Below are 25,665 nucleotides of genomic sequence, written 5' to 3' on the forward strand. Positions count from 1 at the left end.
AATCAAAGAGCTCAGGCCTGAGGATTACCCAGAAACCCCCTGGTCTGAAGAGTCACACACACACACACACACACACCACACACACACACAGTTAAATGAATGAAGTCTTGATTGAAATATTAACATTATTTAAAGTAATTAACTCAGGTGTTTTCATCAGTCAGGCTGTTTGTGTGTGTGTGTGTGTGTGTACCTGCTGGGAGGTGTTGCAGTGTGTGTTCAGTGTGTGTGTGCTGTACAGTTCACACTGAGTCTGTCTGTTGAACAGCGCCACATGGTGGCAGGACGGCTCCGCTGCACACGCTGATTAAAAACAACAAAACAGAACGAGTTACTTTCAAAAAGTTCTTCAGGTGTTTTATCAGAAACATGCCGATGCTAACAGGCTAACATGCTAACAGGCTAACAAGCTAACAGGCTAACTGCTAAATGTTATTACAAGAGTTCAGGGTAAATAATCAGTTAAAAATTGATTCAGGAAAAAATGTGGTGATTAAAAAAAAGAAGCAAAACTCGAATTTAAAAAACTCAACAACACGAGTAACCTGCACCTGAGAGTGTGAGTGAGTGTGTGTGTGTGTGTGTGTGTGTGTGTGTGTGTGTCACCTTGGACACAGGTTCTGAGGTCAGAGGTCATCGTCTGCAGGACGTCAGTGTCTTCAGCTCCAACAATCAGATCTGATCCAGGAACAGCCTGAAACCTGCTGAGGACTTCAACACACACACACACACACATTACAAAGTATGTCATGCTGAAATGACAGCAGCTGCGCTCTGATTGGCTGCTGAGTCTTTACCTGAGCACTCCTCATCAGTCAGAGCTCTGTCGCTGCTGGTCCACTCAAGCTCCGCCCCCTCACTGCTGACACACCTCCACCTGCCGGACAGGAAGTCAGGCTGCGCTGACAGGAAGTCGCCTCGCTCTGAACACCGCAGACCCCGCCTCTGACACTCAGTCACACCTGAGAGACAGAGAGAGACAGGTGAGCCACAGACAGGTGAATCACAGGTGAATCATTTCTTTCTTTCTTTCTTTCTGATTGAATGAAGATGAATCGACTGTTGAACATGTGACGTCTTATTTTTGATGGACTCACACTGATCGACAGACGAGGCTCCGGCAGGTGAGGAACCTCTGGGACACCTGTTGCAGAAGTCCCGCCCCTCTTCATTCTGATAGGTTCCCTGAGGACAGAGGAGACACGCCCCCTCTCTGGACAAACTCCCAGCAGGACAAACGACTGGAGAAACGACAGAGACAGATGAAACCACGGACTGATCTGATCCCAGGATCAAACCTCTGAACCACAGACGGACTCACCGCAGCCGTCGCCGTCACCAGCCAGGCGGTAACCACGGGAACAGCCGAAGCTTGGCATCATCACAGAAACCAGTTTGGGCTCTGAGGTGAGCGAGGACCGGATATTACCCAGAAGTCCCTGAACTCCTTCCAGGAGTCTGGACTGGTTCAGGAACAGACCTGATTTAAAAACAACATGAAGAAGCAGAAACGTCTCCAGACGATCAACAGGATGAACTCTGTCTCTACTCACTGATGTCATGGAGGTCAGGGAGGTCAGAGGTCGGGAGGTCAGAGAGGGCGGCGCTCCATTTCACCGTTAACTTCAGCGACTCGTCGCCGTCACACTGCAGACGCACTGACGAGTCGTCGCACAGCGACACGGAGCGACGCGACGACGGAAGCTACGAGAAAAACAGTTTAAACATTTTCACCTGGAACCAGTTTCTGAAGCTGGAGAACAAAGACACAGGAGTCGATGATCTGAATATATTGTAAATAATAATAACAAACATTAGAATAAATAATAATAATAACACATACATACAATGTGATTGTTTGCATTCTATATTTTTACGCTTCTATTTAGTATCTCAGAATTAACTCTTCATTGTTTCCTTCTCTTCCTGCTGGACTTTAGCTTCTGAATGGTGTAAATAATAAACTCCATAAACACAGGAACTCCTCAGGGTCAGGTGGTACAGGCAGGTGAGGTGTTTACCTGTGCAGAGCAGAGCCCCCTGCTGGTCATGGAGCTGAACAACAGCGACTGTAAACTGCTGATCTGAGAACAGGACGACGCCAATGACCAGAGCTGAGAGAACGACACCGACTGTAGAGGCTGAGAGACTGAACACACACACACACACACACACACACACACACACACACACACGCAGTGTTTAGATTCGTTGCCTTTAAAAACAGCAGAATGATCCTTTAAAAGGTCGGAGGTCGTACTCTGACAGGCTGCACTCAGCGGTCTGTCTCCGTCCCATCGCCGACTCTCAGTCTCACACAGGAAGCTGCTGACAGGAAGTGAGTTCTGGTAACCACGGTGACACACGAGATCACAGTTCTGACGACCATCAGTGGCCGGGCGGCAGAGCAGTGCACCGTGGGTAACGACAGGGTCGGGACAGAGGGGACCTGGAGAGGAAGGGGACAAACATGTCGACCAATCAGGAGCCTCAGTCATGAAAACGACCCGCCTCTGACCCCAGGAGACGAAAACGACCTACGATCACATGACGGCGTCCGTCCCGTCTGTCGGGGCGTCCTGGTCCCGCCCACTTCCTGTCCGTCCACAGAGACACACCAACAGGAAGTGACATCACACTGCAGTGGGACAAAGGAGCCGTCGGGGCGACACTGGAGACCCTGAAGCTCACACCAGCTGGGACCTGAACACACCACAGAAAATGTATCAGTTTACAGAGTGAGGTGTGACAGTGAACGCCTCACCGACAGCAGAGAGAGAGAGAGAGAGTGTGTGTGTGTGTGTGTGTGTGTTGTCATGTTCAGTGTCATTGTGTTTAAAGCGTCTCATTGGTCAAATTTCTCTTCTTTACCTCCTTCTGATCAGCTCAGACCTTGAATGCATCATTGGTATCAGATGGTGTGTTCAAATACAAATTCCTTGTATGTGCAAACTTACTTGGCAATAAAGTCTGATTCTGATTCAGTGTGACATCATAGCCCCTCCTTCTGTGATTGGTCAGCTGTGTTGAGGTTTGGGAAGTAGGCAGGTTCGAACCACTGAACCTCCATATTTAATATAAGCATGACGATGAAGGAAGAAGCTGTGGCTGTGAAAACAGCCTCAGCTGAGCGCTGCAGGTCAAAGACAACAGGAAGTGATCTGACAGCTTCTGTATGTTTGTGATGAGACGTTTTCGTCCTCACAGGTAAAGAGTGGAACCAAACAGCAGAGTGTGGGACAGACTCAGACTCACAGCTGAAGGTGGACGTCTCCATAGATATTTCCACGTTATTCGATGGTTCATTCTAAAGCAAAATGGCTGCTGAGAGTCTGGGGTGTTATAGATACATGATGATCAGAGCTGAGGTCATTAACAGGAAGTGAAACTGAAGGCGCTGCTCTGCCGCTCAGACTGACATTCAGTCGTCATCCAGACAACATGAAGACTCCGTCCGTCTCTCTGCTCCTCCTCGGTGAGTGAAACACTGACCTCCAACACTCACTCACTCACACTCACTCACTCACTCACTCACTCACTAAGACAGGCAGCAAAATGACCAAACCTTTGCAGGAACACCTTCTGTTTACTGGACATGACTCGTGATCAACTGATCAGCGAGAGAGAACGTGGCGTAATACAAAATCCATTAGAGACAAACAGAGATTAGTTTAATATTAAAGGACTATTTCTATGGTTTTAAAGAAAAAACAATTGCACATTTCAAAAGGTCCTGATCATTTCTACCACCTTCATTTCGATCGGGTATAAACAGAACCGTCGTTCTGTGGTCAGTGACTCATCAAGTCATGGCTGAAACCACAGAGCTTAGTGAGGACCACTCCCAAGCATTAGCTAAGTGTTTCTATAACTCTGTCCTCCTGTTGCAGGTGTGTCTGTGCTGCTGCTGTCTGCACTGACTGTTTCTGCAGGTGAGCTGATGGAAGAGAAAACACTGACACTAATAATACTGACAATAATAATACAAATACATTTACTCTGTCTGTCCGTCTGACTGACTGTCTGTCCGTCTGTGTCTTCAGTCATCTCCGTCTTGCTTCCCTTCTCTTGGATCAGACCGACCTGTCATTTAGTGGTCTTGATTCCGTTCTGCATCTCCACCCTCCTGATGGTGTCAGTCCACAGAAACATGACAACAGGTAAGAACCACTCACACACTCGTCTCCTGGTGCAGAGGCAGCAGATGTGGGGAAACAGCTGCAGAGGTTTAGGGAACACATCCTCAGCCCTTTAGTTTCAGGTGGGGCTTTGGTCCATCCTGAGCTACCTGTCAGGTGAGTGTCAGGGCTGAGATGAACAGTGGAGTATCATCAGCGTAGCAGAGTTCAGTTGTTCTGGTCTAACGTGGTGTTCTGTCCTGACTCTCCAGCAGGACGCCCACTGGCCGTTTCCATGGAGATGGCTCAACATGTTGACGAAGCTCAGGGATTGGATGAAGACTATGATGACATCGGTGCTGATGTCACCACAGTGTATGACTTGTGAGAACCAATGAAACTAGTTCATAAGCAAACTGTTTGTTCCATGTTCCAGATCAATAAACGTCTTTGTCAGCAGCTTGTCATGTGACTCATTTCATCTTCAGACCAGTGACTGGAAACAAAGATGGCCGACACATTTCCACTTCCTCCCTCTGTACAGAACTGAAGCTGAAATATCTCGGGGGGGGGGTCCGGTCCTGTTTAACCTCGTGTTGCCTTCAGCTCATCAGCTCAGGTCGACTTCACTTCGTCTCTGGTGTTTGATCTGGAATCACCTGTTTAACCTGCTGTTACCTCTGAGGGCCGCTGCCTTGCTGCAGGGCACTGTGGCTGGAACTCAAACGGGGTGTGTGTGTGTGTGTGTGTGTGTGTGTGTGTGTGTGTGTGTGTGTGTGTGTGTGTACATGTCAGCTGTCCTGCGGCGCTCCGTGTTGCCGTCTGGATGGTCTCTCCAGTCTGAGGGATTGACACACCAGCCTGCAGCGCCTCCTGTCTGCAGCACAGAGAAACGACCGTCCTGAAACAAAGAGTTATTCTTTAATATCAAAACACGTATTCATCCTGAAATATTTAAGGACTCGGTGTGTCCGCACCTCCTCACAGGTTGGGTGGTAAGGTGAGGTGGTGATGTCAGAGCCTTTCGTCCAACCAGAGAGCAGAGTGTGAGCCTGAGCTCTCTGACAGCGAGTCAGACCTGCAGGAAACAAACGTTTCATCTCTGAACATCTGATCATTTTCATCAGTCAGTATTTTTCTCGTTGTTCAGACTCGTGTTAAATCTGTCTCTCAGCACTTCCTGTCAAACACATTCACAGGTTCACACTTTAACCTCAGAGCTGTTCTCAGAGTCCTCAGAGTGTTGGGATGAAGCAAGTGTGTGTGTGTGTGTGTGTGTGTGTGTGTGTGTGTGTGTTGTCTTACACTGGGGCGGGCTGAGTGAGCGGCTGGTCAGAGAGTCAGAGACGTACTGTCCATCTTCATCAACACACCAACACTGACCTGAACACACACACACACAGAAACATCAGGAGTGTTTAACTAAGTTCCTCATAACTGAGTAAATGTACTCAGTTACTTTCCACCAAGTACAGGAGTATAACTGTGTGTGTGTGTGTGTGTGTGTGTGTGTGACCTGTGCTGTGGTAACACTGTGTGTGCAGCCAGTTTCCATCAGCGTCACACTGTGGAGTGAACGGCTGATACGACCGACGCCGAGGAGGCAGGAACATCTGGACGGCTGGAAAACATCATCATCATCATCATCATCATCATCATCATCACCATCATCATCATCATCATCATCACCATCACCATCATCATCATCATCATCATTATCACCATCATCACCGTCACCATCATCATCATCATCATTGACTCACTGGAGAACGCAGCCAATCGCAGAGCAGTGTTGGATCGGCTCAGCAGCCAATCAGAAAGCAGCATCTCCTCGTCTGATTGGCTGATCTGAAGCTCCTCTGGGGTCAGACGCAGACCTTCAGCCAGGAGGAACCCGTATCCCAGAGGAAGGTGAGAGGAGTTCGAGAGAGCGACGACGCTCCTCACCTGCTCTCTGAACGCTGTGACCTCAGACAACACCTGAGAGCAGCCACCTGCAGGTTAGCATCAGACTGTCAGTGAGGCTAACGGGTTAGCATCAGACTAACAGGTTAGCATCAGACTGTCAGTGAGGCTAACGGGTTAGCATCAGATTCTGTTGGTGAGACTAACAATTAAATCTTTATTCCAAGAAGAAATGATCGTCCAACAACAATCCTCTGAAACAAAGCCTTTGAAACAGAAAGTAAAACTAAAAAGTTCTCAATCAGATCAAACATTAAACACTTAAACTGATGTTGTTGTTGTTATTTGTGTTGAAGACCTCGTCCACAGCTGCTTCTCCAGCCTGGGACCCAAATCTACTGCAGGTGATAAATCGATCTGAACTGACCTGTGGAGGCCTGGAGCTTCTGTGTTCGTCTCTCTGGACCTGAAACACGACACAGAACGTTACCACTGGAACAGAGATGTTCTCTCCAGCTCTCTCCTGTTCCTGAGCTTTATTTTAAAAACATAAACATGTCATGAGCCTGTTTATCAGTACAGGTGTCTTACAGGTGATGGCGCCCCCTGTTGGTACGGTGGTCATTGTTTTTCCCTCTGCGTCGACACAGAAGCAGCGTGAGCCGACGCACTGCAGCGGCAGGAAGTCTCCGTCCTCCGAGCACACGGGGACGTGGATCTCAGCTCCGGCCGCCATGTTTCCCTTCACCCTCAGCGCCGTCGCTCGCTCCCTCTCGCAGCGGGACGGACAGCGAGGCCGACGACCGGAGGTCCGCGACCCCGCCACCTCCAGACCCTGAGGATCCACACACCAGCACTCTGCCCCCTGACACTGGACCTCCTGGAAAGCACCGCTGGACGTGCAGCTGGGGACAAAGATGGCCGCCTCGTCCTCGTCCTCCTCAGCAGAGCAGGAGCGAAGCAGCGGAGTCAGGACCTGAAAACAACAAGAGCGTGATGAAGACAATGACGCAGCTCTGATCCAACACTGTGAGCTAGATGTTTGACCTCTGACCTCTCCTCACTCTGACCTGATCCACTGAGGTGGAGTGTGAGCTGCTGAGCCCCGTCAGTGTGTGTTGGAGGGCGGACAGGAAGCCCGGGTCCTCCAGGGCCCTGCTGACGGACTGGACCAGGTCCCGGTTCTTCTGGAGGATGATCGTCTGAGAGGAGAGTTGCTCCAGACCCAGAGCTCCTCGAGCTCCCACCGCCCCGCTCAGGTTAAAGGCGGCGGCGTTCTTCAGGAACTTCCCTCCGAACAGGTTCTCCTGGAGGCGACGGGGGGAGGAGCGAGACAGAGCCTGCAGAGCCCCGCCCACCGAGGGGAACAGACCGTGGAGGACTTCGACCAGGCGAGACAGGAAGGAGGTCGGATCTGCCTCCGCCGGCAGGACGTCCCTGAGAGGCCGGAGGAGGGAGAGACAGGAGGCCGAAGATCTGCCAGAGGAGGATCTGAGGAGAGGAGGGTCAACAGGACCAGAGAAGAGCTGGGACAGAGCCAGACGACGCTGAGAGGGACAGTCCAGACCTGAACCTGGAGGCGGAGGAGGAAGGAGAGATGAAATGAAATGTGATGGATAAACTGAAAAGAGATAAAAGAAGCTAAAGTACAGAATGTGGAGGAGTTTCTGTCCTCAGATCCAGGACTCACTGCAGACCAGGGAGTCTCCGTGCTGTCGTGTCCCAGGAAGCTCTCTTCCCGTGGGGTCGACACACCAGCACTGCCCCCCCCGCTGACACTGTCTGGAGGTGAAGGCTCCTCCGCTCTCACAGGACGGGACGAAAACACTGGACGCCTCTGTCGCCGCCCGCTGCTCCTCCTCACAGGGAGACGGACCTGAGACAGAGAGGAGGTCAAACCACTTCAGACCAGTTTCCTCTAGTTTAAACAGCTTAAAGCTCTTTTTACTCCCACACAGAACGTAAATATTAAAGTGATGACATTTAGATTTTTCGGAGCTTTTGCGTCGTGAATGAAGGAAACAGAGTCAAACAGAATCAAACAGAGTTAAACAGAGTTAAACAGAGTTAAACAGAGTCAAACAGAGTCAAACAGAGTTAAACAGAATCAAACAGAGTTAAACAGAGTTAAACAGAGTCAAACAGAGTTAAACAGAGTTAAACAGAGTTAAATAGAGTTAAACAGTTAAACAGAGTCAAAGAGAGTTAAACAGAGTTAAACAGAGTCAAACAGGGTTAAACAGAGTTAAACAGAGTTAAACAGGGTTAAACAGAGTCAAAGAGAGTTAAACAGAGTTAAACAGAGTCAAACAGAGTTAAACAGAGTCAAACAGAGTCAAACAGAGTTAAACAGAGTCAAACAGAGTTAAACAGAGTCAAACAGAGTCAAACAGAGTTAAACAGAGTCAAACAGAGTCAAACAGAGTTAAACAGAGTCAAACAGAGTTATGTATAGACAAGATAAAACTGGTCTAAACCAGGTTTACATGTGGAAATCAAATCCTCTGCCTCTTATCTGAAGTTTAGGAGCTGGTCTCAGACCAGGTGTTAAAATCTAACAGATCAAGTTCAACATCACTCTCCATCTGTTCACACACAGACCAGTTTAAACCAGTTTCAGTTTGTTCTGGTTCAGTGTGATTCAGCTGAGTTTACATCTGAAGTGTCCGGTGAGGGCGAGGCGGACTCCCAGCATCCTCCTCTGCAGGACTCTGTAGATGTTGGTCTGAGAGAAGGAGCGACCGGACCGAAGACCGGAGAACGCAGAGTCGTACACCTCGGACAGGAGGAGCTCCACACCTGGACGAGGAGCACATACCTTCATCATCATCATCATCATCATCATGGTCATCGTCATGGTGACAGACCAGCCTGTGAGCGTGTGTGTACCTGTGTTCTCCAGCTCTCGGCCTCGGCTGTCTGAGCAGAAACAGTACGAGGAAACCATCGGGAAAAACTTCCTGAAGCTGCTGAATGTCTCAAAGGCTTCTGGGAACCTGAGACAACACACGCACAGATTTACACACTGAAACACACACAGATGCACAGACAGACAGGTGTGCTGCTCAGGTGAGCGTACCTGTTGAAAGCGTGCAGCAGGTCCAGCTCTGCTCTGTCGGTCACGTTGATGAATTTACACTGAACAGGGAGGAAGCTGCCGTCTGCTGCACACTGAGGAGGAGACGGAGAGCCGGAGCCGTGGAGGAGCCGCCTCTCCCTCACCTCGCAGCTGCCAGGACCTGCAGGTCAAAGGTCAACGAGTCGGTCACTCTGATGATCTCAGGAAGGTGGAGATAAATCTACCGGTTTGTGTTTGTTGTTGTCAAACAGACTGAGTGAATAAACATCAGATCTGTCTGCGATGACGAGGCCGAACCTTCCTCACGTGAAACCAACACAGTCAGCAGTATCAGTGTTTGGTATCTGATTCACCGACATTAAACAGGTCAGGTCTGAGCAGTAAAAACACACCTTCACGTTTATACACAATAAGCTTCCTCCTACAGCTCTACATGTAGTTTCTACAGTAGCAGTATCAGCAGTGCAGCTGTCAGTAGTGTCGACAGCGTACGTACAGCGATGAGGTCTCCCGGCCTGTCGGGTCCCGTAGAGCTCCATGCCGTCCTGATCCACACACCAACACTGCCCCCTGCTGGAGTCACACTGAACTGACTCAAAGAGGCCTGAAGGAGAACAACGCAGGACCGACTGCAGCTGGCAGGGAGACGGACCTGCAGACAGATTATATATATAGATTCAGATGGAGTTCAGCATCTGACTGAACCATAGTGACTGACATAAAGTATCAGGTCTCTGAAGGAAACCCCTGATGCCCCTTAAAACTGAAGTTACACTTTTTACCCTTTAGGTCCCAGAACAGCCCCTCTCATAAAAGTGTCATAAAAATATTTTTCTTCTTTTCAACGACTTCAGACCTAACCATAGATATAACGTTTTTATTAGATTTAACCCCTGATTTTTTTCAATGGGAAAAACATAAAATAATTGATAACAAAAATACATTCTCAACCACATTCACCCCACACTTCACTCTTCCCAAAACACCAAGACCATTTTTGTGGTGTGTTTATTGCCATGCATTGTGCAAGGTAAGAAAACCAGGCCTCCATTGAAACTTAGTGTGAAATTCTGCTGCCCCTGGCGTCATCACACCTAAAACCTGTTTCCCTGTATTTTGAAGGTCGAGGCTTAGATTTATCAGGTATTCATGGGAAAAGCATTCTAATATGTCAGGATTACAGTATATCAAAAATATGTGGTTATAATGGGAGTCAATGGGACCAAATCTGTCCCGAGCATAAAGAGTGTAGGCATATAAAAATATCATACTCTATACACCTGGCAAACAAAAACAGAATTAAAAACCACAGAGGAGGAGAATTTACATAAACAAATAAAAACATCTGATCATTAAATGTGTTTCTCACAGTGAGGAGCAGAGCTGTTGGTCCGAGTCCCGACGACCTCCTGACCTTCACCGTCGACACACCAACACTCCTGACCCCGCCCACTGCACTGCACAGGTCTACACACACACACACACACACCACATTCAAATCGTCTGAGTGGAAATAATTCTTTGACACAGATAAAGAAACAGAAAGTGAAGGCTACAGATACCTGAACCTGCCATCCTCTGTACAGTGAGGGATGCCACCTTGTTGCCTGGCAACAGCCACGCCCCTTAGCAACTCACATCGGCTCAGGGTCTCTGACTCCAGCTGATACTCTGGAAAACATTATAGATACACAACAGCATCATCAGCAAACAGTGACATCAACAAACCGCTCTCAGGTCCATGGAACCAGTGAGGACGGGTTCTGACGGCTGCTTCCAGTTTGGATCCAGTTTAACTCATCAGTTTAGTTTCTTTAGTGTCTCTCTGACACCTGAGTGAATGGTCTCGTAAACAACTGCATCATCAGTAAATAGTGATGTTAGCTCACTTCACTGTAAACCTGACAGAAACAGAGAAGTGTGATAGAAAAGGAGGAGGAAGGAGAACAAATCATCGTGTTGCACAACTTGTTTCCTCACACTTGTGTCTTCATACCCTGACCTCCTCAGTGGTGACAGGTTAACCACTCCTGAACCACGTTAAAGTTTGGTTTCCTCTACTGCCGTCCAGTGAGATCAGGACTGTCAGCAGCCACGCAGGATTTAACGCTCTGCAGTGTGTTATTATTACTGAACTATGAACAGGAGTCTGATTTTTTTATCATCTCACTGTGTTTTCTTCACATCTCAGGTGATGATTGTGTCAGATGCCTGTAAAGTTACTAAACTGCACTAAAACGTTACAGTGCTGGGCTGGGCGATAAAACGATCTCAGTCTGGGATCGTGATAAAATTTATGACGATAGGCTCAAGGTATTTTTATTAGCACGATGATTATATGGAAGTGGTTTGGTTCCTGAAAAGTGACAAAGTCCAGATGAAGACGGTTTGAAAAGCATGTCACTGGTTGGTACCAACAAAGATAGAAACACAAGTCTTTATAATCAGCAGAAAAAGTTTCATCCCAGAGACCACACAGAGAGGATGAAGATGCTGTTTGTCCGTCCACACCGAGTCCTAACAGGGCTTACAGCTTACAGCTAACAGGGCTAACAGCTAACAGCTAACAGGGCTAACAGCTAACAGTCCTGTCGTCTTTTGTGTCCGCTGCTCCAAATGAAACGCAATCGTGTGAATCTAACAATCACAGTTTCCTGCTTCTCAGTTAAAGACATGATGAGGCTCAGCCGAGAAAGATGTGTTCAGGAAACTGATGAAAGTTCTGGACTGTATGAACTCCCAGACAGGAAACACTTTACACAAACTGCTGACTGACTAATCTGCTCCTCTACATAGAAGGTCCTATCAGAGGAATCTGTGATCAGAGTCACAGGTTTTAGTTTTATTTACATTTTTAGCAGACAAGTTCATTTCTAATGTTCGGTTAAGGCAGATAAAACATGTTCTGGTTTCTTTAAGCTTCAGTCATTGTCAGGAAACTCTTCAAACTCGCAGATAACATAGAAATATCAAGATCGATCAATATGGGAAAAAAATCAGCCCTAAGTGCTGATATACAAACACTCATTCAGTTCTACTGATGATGGAAATGAAGAAAAACATCAAACTTTGACCAAAAGGAAAAGATAAACATACAGAACAGACAGTGGTGACAGGTAGACAGACAGGTGGGTTCAGGTGTGTTTACCTGAAGCTTTGCCCTGCAGCAGCCTCGGCAGCAGACCAGGAGGCAGGTGATGTGGAGCAGCCAGGCCATTGTCTCCGTGGTGACAGACTGAGCATCTCTGCCTCTTTATAAAGCTGCAGACCTGCTGAGTCACCGTGAAGAGGACCAAACAACTCACCTTCATCCCTCCTCTTCCTCCTCTTCTCAGTCCTCGTCTCTCCGTCCTACTGGAACCAGGAGTCCTTGAACACAGCTCAGGAGGCGGACAGCGAGCCGTGAAGCCCTCTGATTGGACAAGAGGATCTCTGAAACACAGATGACGAGGGGCAGCGTTCAGTGTGACGCTTGTTATTTTTACTCCAGAGCACTGAAGCTGTTTCACCTGTGGACCAGGTGAAACATGCTGCATGTTTCCACACTGATGGGACATTTACAGTAGAATGAAATCTGCACTGTGCTCCTCAGAAACTTACCTCCTTGTTCTAGACGTAAGTTTAACCCACAGCCTTTAACACACATTCAGCAGGACAAATAATGTACTAATAATTTCACCTGCTCCATACGCACACAGAGCTCTGAATCAAAAATAATCCTCAGAGTCCTAACAGAGTCTGGACAGGATTTAACTGACTGACTGACACTGCCATTTTACTTTTACTAGCTGATAACAGTTTTGTTCTTCTCACAGTGTGAGTGTTTGATACCACAGTTTCCTGTGAGGCGTCACATGGGAAGAGTTTAAACACTTTCTGTAAACGGCTAAAAATTTCTTCTTGAAAATCAAAAAAGAAGAAGTAAGAAAATGACCACACAGACATTTAAGGAACCGCCTCAGTCAGTCAGTCAGTCAGTCAGTGTCTTCATCTCCACTCCTGTAGTTTGATTCTCTCATTTTAAACACCGACAAAGTCAAATCCACTCATCCAGACGTCAGGATGTTGCTCTGGGACAGAGGGATGCTGTGGGGCTTCCTGTTGCTGCTGTCTGGTAAGACATGGACTGTGTCAGAGACGTGAGACTGCAGGACTCAAACTCTCATTTTAATGCTGGAGATATGAGTTGTCATCACGGTGTTGTGTTTCTCCAGGTGCTGTGGGTCAAAGAGTGATCTTTCCAGGTAATGTAACAGTGAATTATCCAGGTCCTGTTTGTGCTGTGAAAGGATCGACTGTCACCCTCCACTGCACCTTCACACCACACAAGTCTTTCATTAAAGATGGAAGAGAATATCCACTGAGGATCATCAAAGTTGTCTGGTGCAAGAATCATGAAATTTGTCAGGGATCCACCCCGTCTGTGTACGACAGTGAGTCAGACACCAACAACCCTCGCTACCAATACCTGGGAGACAAGAAGGGAAACTGCACTTTACAGATCAGAGACATACGGAGGGAAGACAACGCAACGTTTCGCTTCAGGATGGAGACCAATCATTCTGCAGGACATCATACTGTAACATCAGGAGTGAAGGTCACAGTCATTGGTAAGAAAAATGTGGTGAAACTAACAATGATAACCATGCTGTTACTACTGATAATGATGATGATGATAGCTGTCATCAAGTCAGGTCAGTTTTATTTCTATGGCACAAGATCATTACTTTCATGTATTAATAAATATTATATTATATGTTAGTTTTACACACAGAAACTGAGGTTGGTGTTGGTACTGATACCAACATCACTACTGCTACTGACAACATTAATGTTTGAACAGCATTTATGGTCAAAGTGCTGTAAAACCTTAGAGATCAGAAAATGATGAGTTTAAAACTGAACAAAGTTTTGAATAACTGCGTCACCTGGATCAAAGATTCTGGATTTAAAAATATGAAAAGGACATTTATAATCATATTTTATTTATAAAGAAACTAACAATAAAACTCATTTCAGATGATCCTCAAATGACAATAATCAGCTCCAGGAACCAGAGTCTGATCAGAGAGGGTCAAACAGAGACACTGCTCTGCATTTCATCCTGCTCTTTCCACCAACTGGAGGTCACCTGGTTCAGAGATGACCACGCCCTCTCAGAGTCTGGCCCCGCCCTCCAGCTCGGCCCTCTGACCGCAGAGGATTCTGGGAACTACACCTGCGGTCTGAAGACCAACAGCAAGACTCGCTCCCGGCCGTACGAGCTGCGTTTGGAGGCAGCAGAGGAAGGTTGGTTCTTCACTTCAGTCTTTCTGATCGGCCTGTTCACTGTCAACAACTGGATCATGTTCATCTCCTGTTTGTTCCACTGACCAGCCTCTCTGGCTGCAGACACGTCTTATTAACAAAGAGCCCAGTTTCTCATAACAATCCTCTTTACAGGAATCAAGCTCAACTACCTGACCACTGTCCGTCTGGTTCTGTTCACTGCTCACACTGTGCTCATCATCATAGTGGTGTCCATCATCATCAAAAGGTCATTTCTACCCACAAGAACCAAACACTATTCATTCTGTTGAAGCAGCTGTTTGCAGCTCTAACTCTTCTTCTTCTTGTCTGTACAGGACGTGTGTTCGCAGAACAGGAACAAAGAACTGAGAGACATGAAACTGCAGGTGAGGCACTGAGTTTCTGATACCTGACATTCTGCTGATCAGTGGTTATTGATAAGCTCAGAGGATACAAGACACAAGACAAGTTCATTAAGATGCATAGAAAACAGGAACCTGTTTATTTGTGATGTGTGAATGCACGCTCTAACCAGGATCCAGGCTTCATCTGAATCAGAGTCCCACAGTCTCTGACTGAGGGCTCCATGTGTGAAAGGACGTTTCAGGAGAAAGTCCAGACCTGATTCTCTGGACATTGTCTGAGGTTCATATGTGAAAACAGCTTCAGTAATGACTACATTATCCTGGGCTTTTATTTTGGAAAATAAATGAATAAAAAAAGAAAAGCCCCAAAAATCTTAAACGAGCTTCACGGTTCACTTCAGACCTGACCTTTTTGACCTGAACAGAACAGGGAAGTGACAGTTTCTTGTCACACACCAACACACAGGGAACTTTAAGAGGAACTCCAGTCTAAATGATTATTTTTACAGTGTGCATATCAGAGGTTCTGACATGATGTTTATACTGGTGAGTTTAAAACTAAAAAACTGTCTTTATCTTCTTGTTCAGTTCAGTTCAGTTCTGTGGTTCCTCCTTGACTGTGAGGAAACAGACTGGGAGGTCTGCTGCCTGCTGAAAACAGCAGAACACTGTGTGACTGTAGCTTCAGTTTTTGCCTCTCACACATAACTGCTGACCAGATTATCAACAAGCCTGTTAACCATCACTTCCTCCTATGATGCGTGGCACTGGTGTTTATCTGACACCACATCAGACAAGATTTGTGCAACATCAGAGGAGGAACAACATGTACAAGCAACAGTTTCCTCAGCCTCATGGACTCTGTAAGATTTACACAGAGAGGATATCTGCCGAGTCCCTCCTCTTCAAATCCTGAGCACACAGTCGGAGAACATCAGTGCGAGACTTGTTCTCACCCTCTGGAAATGTTCAGTTTGGTTCAGGTGAGGGGTGGAGCCGGCAGATAGAGGGGGGAGGAGGTCAGAGCGTCATCAGTACCTGCTCTATATCAGACAGTACACTGCCTTTATACCAGGCAGGATAAAGTCTGTTTAACGCTCGGTCCGACTGACTCAGACGTTTGTGTTCTCACATACAGCTCCACCAGGTGATGTCTAGAAAGGTTCAGGTTTACAGTGCATGTCTCAGAGCAGCTGTGATGTGTTTGATATTTGATAAACTTGATAAACACTTTGGTTCAAGTTAACAACTTTATATTTTGTGGAATTACTAATGTAAAACCTTCCGGTGGTCGTCTTGTTCTTAGGGTAGACACTGTCATGTAAATATGTGATTATAGGCCAATCAGTTTAGAAGTTAAAGACGTCCAACAGTGCAGAACAATCCCTGAAAACTTCAAGCATAAACTGTTCAAAGTAATAACTTATGGAACTGGTTTAATAAAGTCTCTACGTCTGTTTAGCTGACCGGTCAGTCCTCCAGACCTCATGGAGAAGCTCTGAGACCCAGAAGACCGAGGTCAGACTGTCTGACACCATCACTATCATCTGGAATCTATCTGCTCTAATACTGATCAGTGGTGACTGGTTCCTGTATTGAGTAGCTGTAGCTGGTGACATTAGAATGTTCAGTCTGTTGTTTTTGTTTTTTCTTTTTGCTTCAGTTAGTGTTTATAATATTTCTACCTGCTGAAACTGTGCAGCCTTAAAAACATGAAGTCTTGGATCTGAATATTTCACTTGTTTGTTTCTCTGTAATTTAAAAATAATAAAAATAATTGACATCACTTTTTCAGTCGTCTGCTGCTCACTAATGAAAAACTTGGTCTTTAAGAAATTAGCAGTAAAAAGATTTTTGTTTTAACCAGGAAATATTGTAAGTGACAGAGTCAGTGACTGATCTCATTTTAGTGACGTGGTTCAGGATAGATTCATGAATCAGACAAGTCAACTACAAAAATATGGTGGAAAATATAGTGCTGCGTTGGTTTAGGAATGAAGCAGGGAGGACAAGAAGGAGGCAGAGAAGGAAAAGAGAAGGTAGGAAAGGAAAGACAGATGAAAAGAAGTAAAGGTGGAGGTAGGGAAGGAGTTGGTAAAGGAGGAAAGAAAGAAAAAAAGAAAGCTACTGAAGGAAAGAAGGAGAGGAGGAGGTAGTGAAGGAGAGGAGGAGTCTTACCACAGCAGTTTTCTCCAGGTCAGTGCCGTTGTTGTTTGCAGCAAAAATGATGGAGGAGATGAAGAAGAGGAGGGTGATGGCAGCGGTGTAGTAGAAGTCCTGTAGAGGAGAAGAAGAGAAAAATCAACAGCTGAGGTTTTTGTCTCATGTTTACTGGAAACACAACCTGTCACACCTTAAAGAACAGAAGCTCAGCTGCTTTCTTCCTGAGGTTTACATGAGAACACTGAAACCACTGTCAGGTCTGTGAGCTAGTAAGGATGGGATCTGATGACTGCTTCCATTTTGGATCCAGTTCCAAATTAAACTCTGCAGCTAACAAATCACTAACTGATGATCTTTTTCTGTTTAGTCTCTTTAACCTCCCTGACACCACAGCTCAACTGAGTCAATGGTCTTTTAACAACAGCATCATCAGCAAACAGCGACATCATCAGTAAACAACAACATCATCAGCAAACAACAACATCATCAGCAAACAGCGACATCATCAGCAAACAACAACATCATCAGTAAACAACAACATCATCAGCAAATAACAACATCATCAGTAAACAACAACATCATCAGCAAACAGCGACATCATCAGTAAACAACAACATCATCAGCAAACAACAGCATCATCAGCAAACAGCGACATCATCAGTAAACAACAACATCATCAGCAAACAGCGACATCACCAGTAAACAACAGCATCATCAGCAAACAGCGACATCATCAGTAAACAACAACATCATCAGCAAACAACGACATCATCAGCAAACAACAACATCATCAGCAAACAGCGACATCATCAGTAAACAACAACATCATCAGCAAACAGCGACATCATCAGTAAACAACAACATCATCAGCAAACAGCGACATCACCAGTAAACAACAGCATCATCAGCAGTGAACAATAAATAATTGGTATGAGATCAGACTTTAACAAATGAAATCCTGCTGAACAGCTGACAGCTCAGTTGTGTCATGAGGGGTGTAGACATCCCATGATCCTCCCTGACGTCTTAACCAGACTAAATATTTGACTCAAACCAGACAGTTATACTTTACACAGCCATGACGTCAGGCCACTCACTTCTTTTTAATGGACATAGCCAGGTATCTGTCAGGATCTGAAGCTACATTACAACAGCACATTAATGGCGTTTTACAGAGTCTTAATGTTTTTGGCTGTTATCTTGGTTACCAAACAGGCCTGTATGTTGATGCAAGTTTATCAGATTAACAGAAATATTTTAACTTCCTCCTTTTTCAGATAAAAGTCACTCTGAACTGAAAAAACAGCAGAAGGAAAAAACTCAGAGTTCCAATTTAAAATTGAAGGACAAGGCTCCAGATGAGAATTAACTGACAGGAGTGGTGGACTGACAGACTGACAGACTTTATGTTCACTTCACAGCTTCATTTATCTGTGGGTGCCCTCTGTTACGTGAGGGAAAGTGATCACTGATCAAGATAAGATTTCTCACAGGAAGAGTGAAGACACTTCCAGATGACTTAAAAAACCAAAAAGAGAAAGGCTCAGCCTCAGTCAGTCAGTCAGCGTCTTCATCTCCACTCCTGTAGTTTGATTCTCTCATTTTAAACACCGACAAAGTCAAATCCACTCATCCAGACGTCAGGATGTTGCTCTGGGACAGAGGGATGCTGTGGGGCTTCCTGTTGCTGCTGTCTGGTAAGACGTGGACTGTGACTGTACATTCATTAGAGCTGTAACTCACCATTACTTTCATCAATCGAATAATCTGTCAGTCCAAGGTGACATTTCTGTTTTATATGACCAACAATTCAAAACTCATAGTTTCAGTTCACTGTGACATTAAATAGAGAAAAACAGGAAATCTGAGACACGGGAGAAACTGGAATTTTTGATTGAAAATACATTTTTAACAGTTTCTAAATATGTTTCAGTTGATTGACAAATCAATTAATTAATAATATTTATGTTTTTGTCTAATGGCTTCCATCATTTCTTTTCACATCAAACTGCTCAAATCTAAAAACTTTTCAACATATCTTCAAAATTTTTTGCATCTATGTTCCTCAAATCAAAATTTGATCAAAGAAAAAAAACACTGAACTGAACTTTTCTTCCTTTCGTCAAAACTGTTGAATCCAGAACTTTTCAAACATCAAACATGGCAGTTGTGAAGCGGCAGGACTGAAACTCTTGTTGTGTTTCTCCAGGTGCTGTGGGTCAAAGAGTGATCTTTCCAGGTAATGTAACAGTGAATTATCCAGGTCCTGTTTGTGCTGTGAAAAGATCGACTATCACCCTCCACTGCACCTTCACACCAAACAGGTCTTTCAAAACTCTGGATGGAAAACAATATCCACTGGAGGTCGTCAGAGTTGTCTGGTGCAAGCATGACATGTATTGTCATGGATCCACCCCGTCTGTGTACGACAGTGAGTCAGACACCAACAATCCTCGCTACCAATACCTGGGAGACAAGAAGGGAAACTGCACTTTACAGATCAGAGACATACAGAGGGAAGACGACGCAACGTTTCGCTTCAGGATGGAAGTCAATTATACTGTAGGACATCATACTGTAACATCAGGAGTGAAGGTCACAGTCATTGGTAAGAACATGTGGTTAACTGACAACAGTCATGCTGCTGCTGCTAATCATAGTACTGCTACTGACAGAAACATTAATGTTTGAACAGCATTTATGGTCAAAGTGCTGTAAAACCTTAGAGATCAGAAAATGATGAGTTTAAAACTGAACAAAGTTTTGAATAACTGCGTCACCTGGATCAAAGATTCTGGATTTAAAAATATGAAAAGGACATTTATAATCATATTTTATTTATAAAGAGACTAACAATAAAACTCATTTCAGATGATCCTCAAATGACAATAATCAGCTCCAGGAACCAGAGTCTGATCAGAGAGGGTCAAACAGAGACACTGCTCTGCATTTCATCCTGCTCTTTCCACCAACTGGAGGTCACCTGGTTCAGAGATGACCACGCCCTCTCAGAGTCTGGCCCCGCCCTCCAGCTCGGCCCTCTGACCGCAGAGGATTCTGGGAACTACACCTGCGGTCTGAAGACCAACAGCAAGACTCGCTCCCGGCCGTACGAGCTGCGTTTGGAGGCAGCAGAGGAAGGTTGGTTCTTCACTTCAGTCTTTCTGATCGGCCTGTTCACTGTCAACAACTGTTTCATGTTCATCTCCTGTTTGTTCCACTGACCAGCCTCTCTGGCTGCAGACACGTCTTATTAACAAAGAGCCCAGTTTCTCATAACAATCCTCTTTACAGGAATCAAGCTCAACTACCTGACCACTGTCCGTCTGGTTCTGTTCACTGCTCACACTGTGCTCATCATCATAGTGGTGTCCATCATCATCAAAAGGTCATTTCTACCCACAAGAACCAAACACTATTCATTCTGTTGAAGCAGCTGTTTGCAGCTCTAACTCTTCTTCTTCTTGTCTGTACAGGACGTGTGTTCGCAGAACAGGAACAAAGAACTGAGAGACATGAAACTGCAGGTGAGGCACTGAGTTTCTGATACCTGACATTCTGCTGATCAGTGGTTATTGATAAGCTCAGAGGATACGAGACAAGATGAGAAAATTAGACACCTTTCTCATATCAGTGTGAATAAAGCAGGTCAGGTGTGAACAGCAGCAGCTACTGACCTGAGTATAAAAAGCAGAACAGTGGCTGACTGTAGCTTTAGTGCCTCTCACGCATAACTGCTGATTAGCAGATCTGATAATGAGTATGATGTGTGGTAAACATGTTTTTTTAGAAGATTTGTTTACCTGACCTCACTTCAGACAACATTCATGCAACATCAGAGGAGGAATGAGATGTACAAGTAACATTTCTGCAGCCTCACGGCCTTTCTAAGATTCCCAGTTGGCCCAGGAGAGAGGATATCTGCTGAGTCCCTCTTCTTCAAATCCACCCGGTGTGGATGAGATTTGGATGGCAAAGCTTTTGATTTACCAGTTGATCTACATTCCAATCGTCCCTATAGTCACGAGCTTTGGGTAGTGACTGAAAGAACGAGATTGCGGATACAAGTGGCTGAAATGCGTTCATAGGAGCTCAGCCTTAGAGATAGGGTGAGGAGCTTCAGAGTAGAGCTGCTAGTCCTTCACATTGAAAGAAGACAGTTGAGGTGGTCCTGGCATCTGGTTAGGATGCCTCCTGGGCACCATCCTTTAGAGTTTTCCAGGCATGTCCAACTGGGAGGAGACCTAGGCATAGACTCAAAGCTCGCTGGAGGGATCATTCATCTGGCCTGGGAATACCTTGGGATCCCCCAGGAGGAGCTGGAAAACATTGCTAGGGAGAGGGATGTCTGCTTAGCCTGCTGCCACCGCAACCCTTCCCCACATAAGCGAAGAAAATTGATTGATGCCTTCACAAATGAATATCAGGTCTGGACAGTCTCCATTTCACACATGCAGCACACCTCGGAGAACATCAGTGTGAGACTCGTTCTCACCTCCTGGGAATGTTCTGTTTGGTTCAGGTAGAGGATGAAGGAGATCAGTGCTGCAGGAGAGAAAACGTCATCAACACGTCCACTCACTCTGTGAACTCTCCTGACAATGATCTGCTCTATTCACACAGAAGCTCAATCAGACATTACTCAACTTTGTACCAAGTCAAGTCAAGTCAAATTTTATTTATATAGCGCCAATTCACAACAGAAGTTATCTGGAGGCTCTGTACATATAGAGCAGGTCTAGACCGTACTCTTTATCTTATAAAATTTACAGAGAGAAACCCAACAGATCCCACCATGAGCAGCACTAGGCGACTGTGGCAAGGAAACACTTCCTTTTAAGAGGCAGAAACCTCGAGCAGAACCAGACTCAAGGTGGGCGGCCATCTGCCTCGACCGGTTGGGTTTAGACAGAAAGAGAGGGGGGTGGGGGAATGGGGGTAAGAGAAAGACAACATTGCAGATACACAGACTAAGTCAAAATGTAAATAGTAGTAGTAGTAATAATATTAATATTAATATTAATAATAATAATAGTAATAATTATTATTACAGCTAAAGGAATAATAATGACAAACAATGGTACATTAATAGCACTAACACTATCAATAACACTAATAAATGTTTAATTATTGTTGCATCATGGGTTGAGCTGGATCATGGGAGCAGCAGGAAACTCTCCAGCTCTGGAGGCAGAACCCTGCAGTGAGAGACAGTAGCAGAGAGAGAGAGAGAGAAGCACAGCCTGGGCAGTAATGTGCTTGAGGGAAGAACACACAGTTAGAGTGATGCAGTGATATTAAGGCAGTTAATAATAATCTCGTCGGCAGGACATCATGGACAACATTTAATAACTATTAATCTTAACTGATGCATTGAGACTGACCCAACCCGCCAAGGCAAAATGGTATCCTGAAATAGGAACCAGAATAATGTGCTAGTTAAAAGTTAAGGCATAAAGATGAGTTTTTAGTTTGGATTTAAAGGCCTCAACTGAGTCAGCCTGTCTAATATCAATAGGACCAGCACCAGGGAGCTTATTTTCCAAGTCGGTTAATCTCAGAAACTAAAGAAGACATGAGCTGAGAATCTGACTCACTAGTTGCTGGTAACAATGACATAATTGACAAGATGTATGAAGTAAATTCAAGATGGTCAGTCAGGAACATTTTCTAAAATCAGTTGATTTGACACTGAATTATCCTGTTAGTCTGACAATGGTCTTCTCTAAGACCAGCTAGCTTAACTGTCAGTTATGTTTTATGTTTCAGTCTCCAGACTTCATGGAGGAGCTCGGACAACCTGAAGAACAAGACCAGACAGTCTGACAGCACAGCTACCATCTATAATCTATCTGTTCTAATACTGATTGTGGTGATTGGTTACTGTATTGATCCATTTAATTTACCACACACCACACATATGTAGCTTCTTTTGCTTCAGTTAGTAGTTTCAGTTCTTTGAGATGTTTATAACTTTTCTACCTCCTGAAGCTGAGCAGCCTTAGAAACCTGTCATGGATCTGAATCTTTAACTTTACCTGTTTGTATCTCTGTAATTTAATAACAATAAAAAATAATTGGCTTCATTGTTATCAGAGGTTTGAATATTTACGCAGATCAGCCTCAACATTAAACCACTGAAAGGTGAAGTGAATAACACTGATTCTCTTGTTACAATACAATGTTCTGCTTGGAAACCACCCAACTACACATTGTTGCAGATGAAGCACGCTCCCCCATGGCAACAGCACCCCCCAGTGGCAGGAGAAAGTACACCCCCATGTGTTTAATGTAAGGAAACACATGCTGTTGTAGTGTAAGAAGCCAACAGCTATGTGATGTGCAAAGAGTAAAGTGCCTTTAAAAAGGAGAATATTGCAGCAAGCTTATGATCTTAAAGGAATATTGTGATGAAATGGTATTGTCATTATTTACTGTTTGATTCAAAGTAACTCAAAAGAAAACCTGTGTCAAATGTCACTGTGTGAGAGTAGATGTTAGTGATCACCGCATATAAAGCATGCTTTTGTATAATCCTTATTAAAGTGTGGAAAAAGATACATAATTTTTAAAAAAAAATGATACAAGGAAGAGTTAAGAAATAATGGTGTAAAAGTAAAAGATAACTTTGTTTTTAAAAAAGTATAATCAGGACAGACTAGAACATAATGGTGTATAACAGAGAGAGTGAACAGGTCAGATGAGGACAGGGCCAGCTTAGACCTGACCCAGCAAGCGAAACTTGGCAGGAGAAAAGTCCAGGTGCTTTCCAGGAGATATATGACAAATAAGTTGATAGTGTATTTTAACGAGTGGAACCAAGGATGGACAGTTAGACTAACCAATGTTTTAATGGTGTAAATTTGATAAACCAATAAAATGGACTGACACACCACTGCAGTCAGAAGAGAAAAACTCATCTTGTCTGTTTATCAAAGTCCAGTCTTATGGACAGTGAAGAGGTTGGTCTGCCAGGTGTGGTGCCAATTCTGTGAGATATTCTGTATTTTCTAAACATATTTTTGGATTTGATTTGTTGATCATTTTGGCTGTGTTACAGCTTGTAGCATAAATTTTTGCAAGAACTTTTCTTTTTAGCAATTTTTTTTGAAATCCAATGTCTTTTACTCTGACATGTCTTTTCTGTTGATGCATTTTGCACCCTCTGGACACCTTTGTGGCTAAAATGTACATGCACAAAAAAACTGTTATTAAATCATCATACATCAATATTTTTTCTGATATAAATCTCTTTAACAACTTCAAGCATGCTCAAAACTACCAAATATTCAATAATTTTCAAGATTTCAAGTCCGACAGTCTCTGACTGAGGGCTCCATGTGTGAAAGGACATTTCAGGAGAATGTCCAGATGTGATTCTCTGGACATTGTCTGAGGTTCATATGTGGAAAAAACCCTAACCATTCAATTCAATTATATGTTATTTATATAGCGCCATATCACAACAAAAGTCATCAGTAATCTCAAGGCACTTTTCATATAGAGCAGGTCTAGACCATACTCTTTAAAATAGGTATTTACAGAGAGAGACCCAACAGATCCCATGAAACCATGAAGAAACAGACTGTGACATCTGCTCTGCATGTTGGCCTTAGTTAGAACTGTTTTAACCCACTTTCAGCAAAAAGTTTGTATCCATCCAGACGACAACAGACCAGGTTCAGCTCAAAAAACACTGTATTTACACTGCAAACCTGAACCTGATACACTTCAGTAAAACAGCCTCAGACCAGGACCAGACTAAAATGTATAATTTCACTAGTTTCACTGTATTTCACTAGAAGAGTAAGAGAAAACATAAATCTGTGTGATAAATAAGAACATAGAAACCTGTGTCTATGCACAGAGGTGGTGTGTAGATGGAAAAAAGTTATAAATAGAATAAAAGTTTAATGAATCTGACGCTGTGTTTTGAACAGTTGCTTGAGTCTTGTTAATCTAGTCCAGATTTGTGACGTCACAAGTGTAACGTTAGATATGGTCGTTTTTAAACTGGACCTGGTCTGGGTGGAGGACTGCAGCGAAATCGCTGTTTTTTCATTCATCAGTTCAATAAAAGTTTCACAAATCTGATATTGGGTTTGGAACAAGGTTTTAACCAGGACGTGTAACAAACTTCCACGACGATAAACAGTGTAAAAAACGAAGATCGGTCTCAAAGATTCATCTTCACTGCCGAATCAGAAACTACCACAAAATCAGGACACAAACAACCTCAGCGGTGTTAGCAGGGTGTTTCAGAAAGCAGCAGACACACGGTCTGTTTTACTCACCTTATTTAAAGTCCTTTCTTCTTTCTTTCATGAAGGTGAACTGCTCCTAATCCCTGGCATCGTCTAACGTCCCGCTTCTCTCTCTTTGCTCTGCCGCCATTTTGTTTTTTGAGGTTTAAAAAACGTCTCCCGCCATCGTTGCTAATGGTAACAACACGAAACACGTTAGCCGATTCGCCGAAAAACTAGCATTACGTTGCTTGTCTAAATTAAAATATAACTTCCTATAATCCGTTTAGTTTCCGAGCAGAGTGCGGCTGATTTTGGACTTCACAGTTTCTTTCTCTACATCATGTTAATTCACAGTTTGACTGAAGGTTTGTTTCACCTCCACCTGCCTCTCCTCGGCAGATTCGATATGATGGTGAGAAATAGTGAGAAATGTCCGTCACAGATCCCCAGAGACCAGAGTGAAACCTTCACAATGTTGTTTTGTCCAATCAATACGAAAA

The 25,665-nt window shown here is 44.5% G+C and overlaps 3 protein-coding genes across 5 annotated transcripts in view; 2 read left to right on the forward strand and 1 right to left on the reverse strand.

The window, feature by feature from the left end:
• The window catches only part of LOC108892781 (thyroglobulin-like), a 17,904-nt gene extending 7,059 nt beyond the window's left edge, over positions 1-10,845 (reverse strand). Inside the window, 28 exon segments of the mRNA XM_051068129.1 lie at positions 1-13; positions 15-44; positions 194-303; positions 607-711; positions 798-962; positions 1,098-1,241; positions 1,322-1,480; positions 1,554-1,704; positions 2,022-2,149; positions 2,261-2,449; positions 2,542-2,703; positions 4,787-4,958; positions 4,960-5,019; positions 5,096-5,196; positions 5,424-5,501; positions 5,635-5,739; positions 5,882-6,112; positions 6,451-6,489; positions 6,615-6,999; positions 7,094-7,596; positions 7,714-7,899; positions 8,679-8,822; positions 8,913-9,019; positions 9,103-9,262; positions 9,599-9,754; positions 10,472-10,569; positions 10,665-10,771; positions 10,831-10,845. The exon segment at positions 1-13 is cut by the window's left edge and continues 63 nt beyond it. Coding sequence (XP_050924086.1) covers positions 1-13; positions 15-44; positions 194-303; positions 607-711; positions 798-962; positions 1,098-1,241; positions 1,322-1,480; positions 1,554-1,704; positions 2,022-2,149; positions 2,261-2,449; positions 2,542-2,703; positions 4,787-4,958; positions 4,960-5,019; positions 5,096-5,196; positions 5,424-5,501; positions 5,635-5,739; positions 5,882-6,112; positions 6,451-6,489; positions 6,615-6,999; positions 7,094-7,596; positions 7,714-7,899; positions 8,679-8,822; positions 8,913-9,019; positions 9,103-9,262; positions 9,599-9,754; positions 10,472-10,569; positions 10,665-10,771; positions 10,831-10,845 — 4,003 coding nt within the window.
• A 2,209-nt stretch (positions 10,846-13,054) lies between these two features.
• Positions 13,055-16,542, forward strand: LOC108892785 (uncharacterized). 3 transcript variants are annotated; one of them, XR_001962528.2, is made up of 7 exons: positions 13,055-13,216; positions 13,317-13,712; positions 14,122-14,391; positions 14,545-14,638; positions 14,727-14,777; positions 15,345-15,739; positions 16,219-16,542. XR_001962528.2 is itself a non-coding variant. In XM_018690505.2 (6 exons), the coding sequence occupies exons 1-5, from the start codon at positions 13,165-13,167 to the stop codon at positions 14,758-14,760; spliced, it is 846 nt and encodes a 281-aa protein (XP_018546021.1). In that variant the 5' UTR covers positions 13,055-13,164; the 3' UTR covers positions 14,761-14,777; positions 15,345-16,542. The 3 variants fall into 3 exon arrangements, 2 of the variants coding, with proteins under 2 accessions (XP_018546021.1, XP_018546022.1); XM_018690505.2 differs by having other exon boundaries at positions 15,345-16,542; XM_018690506.2 differs by lacking the exon at positions 15,345-15,739.
• A 1,905-nt stretch (positions 16,543-18,447) lies between these two features.
• Positions 18,448-23,068, forward strand: LOC108892784 (sialic acid-binding Ig-like lectin 16). The gene is made up of 6 exons (XM_018690503.2): positions 18,448-18,616; positions 19,129-19,527; positions 19,791-20,060; positions 20,214-20,307; positions 20,396-20,446; positions 22,689-23,068. Exons 1-5 carry the CDS (start codon positions 18,565-18,567, stop codon positions 20,427-20,429), a joined length of 849 nt encoding a protein of 282 aa, XP_018546019.1. The 5' UTR covers positions 18,448-18,564; the 3' UTR covers positions 20,430-20,446; positions 22,689-23,068.
• The last annotated feature ends 2,597 nt before the right edge of the window (positions 23,069-25,665 follow it).

The sequence above is a fragment of the Lates calcarifer genome, unplaced genomic scaffold (assembly GCF_001640805.2).
Source record: "Lates calcarifer isolate ASB-BC8 unplaced genomic scaffold, TLL_Latcal_v3 _unitig_2433_quiver_855, whole genome shotgun sequence".
Taxonomy (NCBI): domain Eukaryota; kingdom Metazoa; phylum Chordata; class Actinopteri; family Centropomidae; genus Lates; species Lates calcarifer.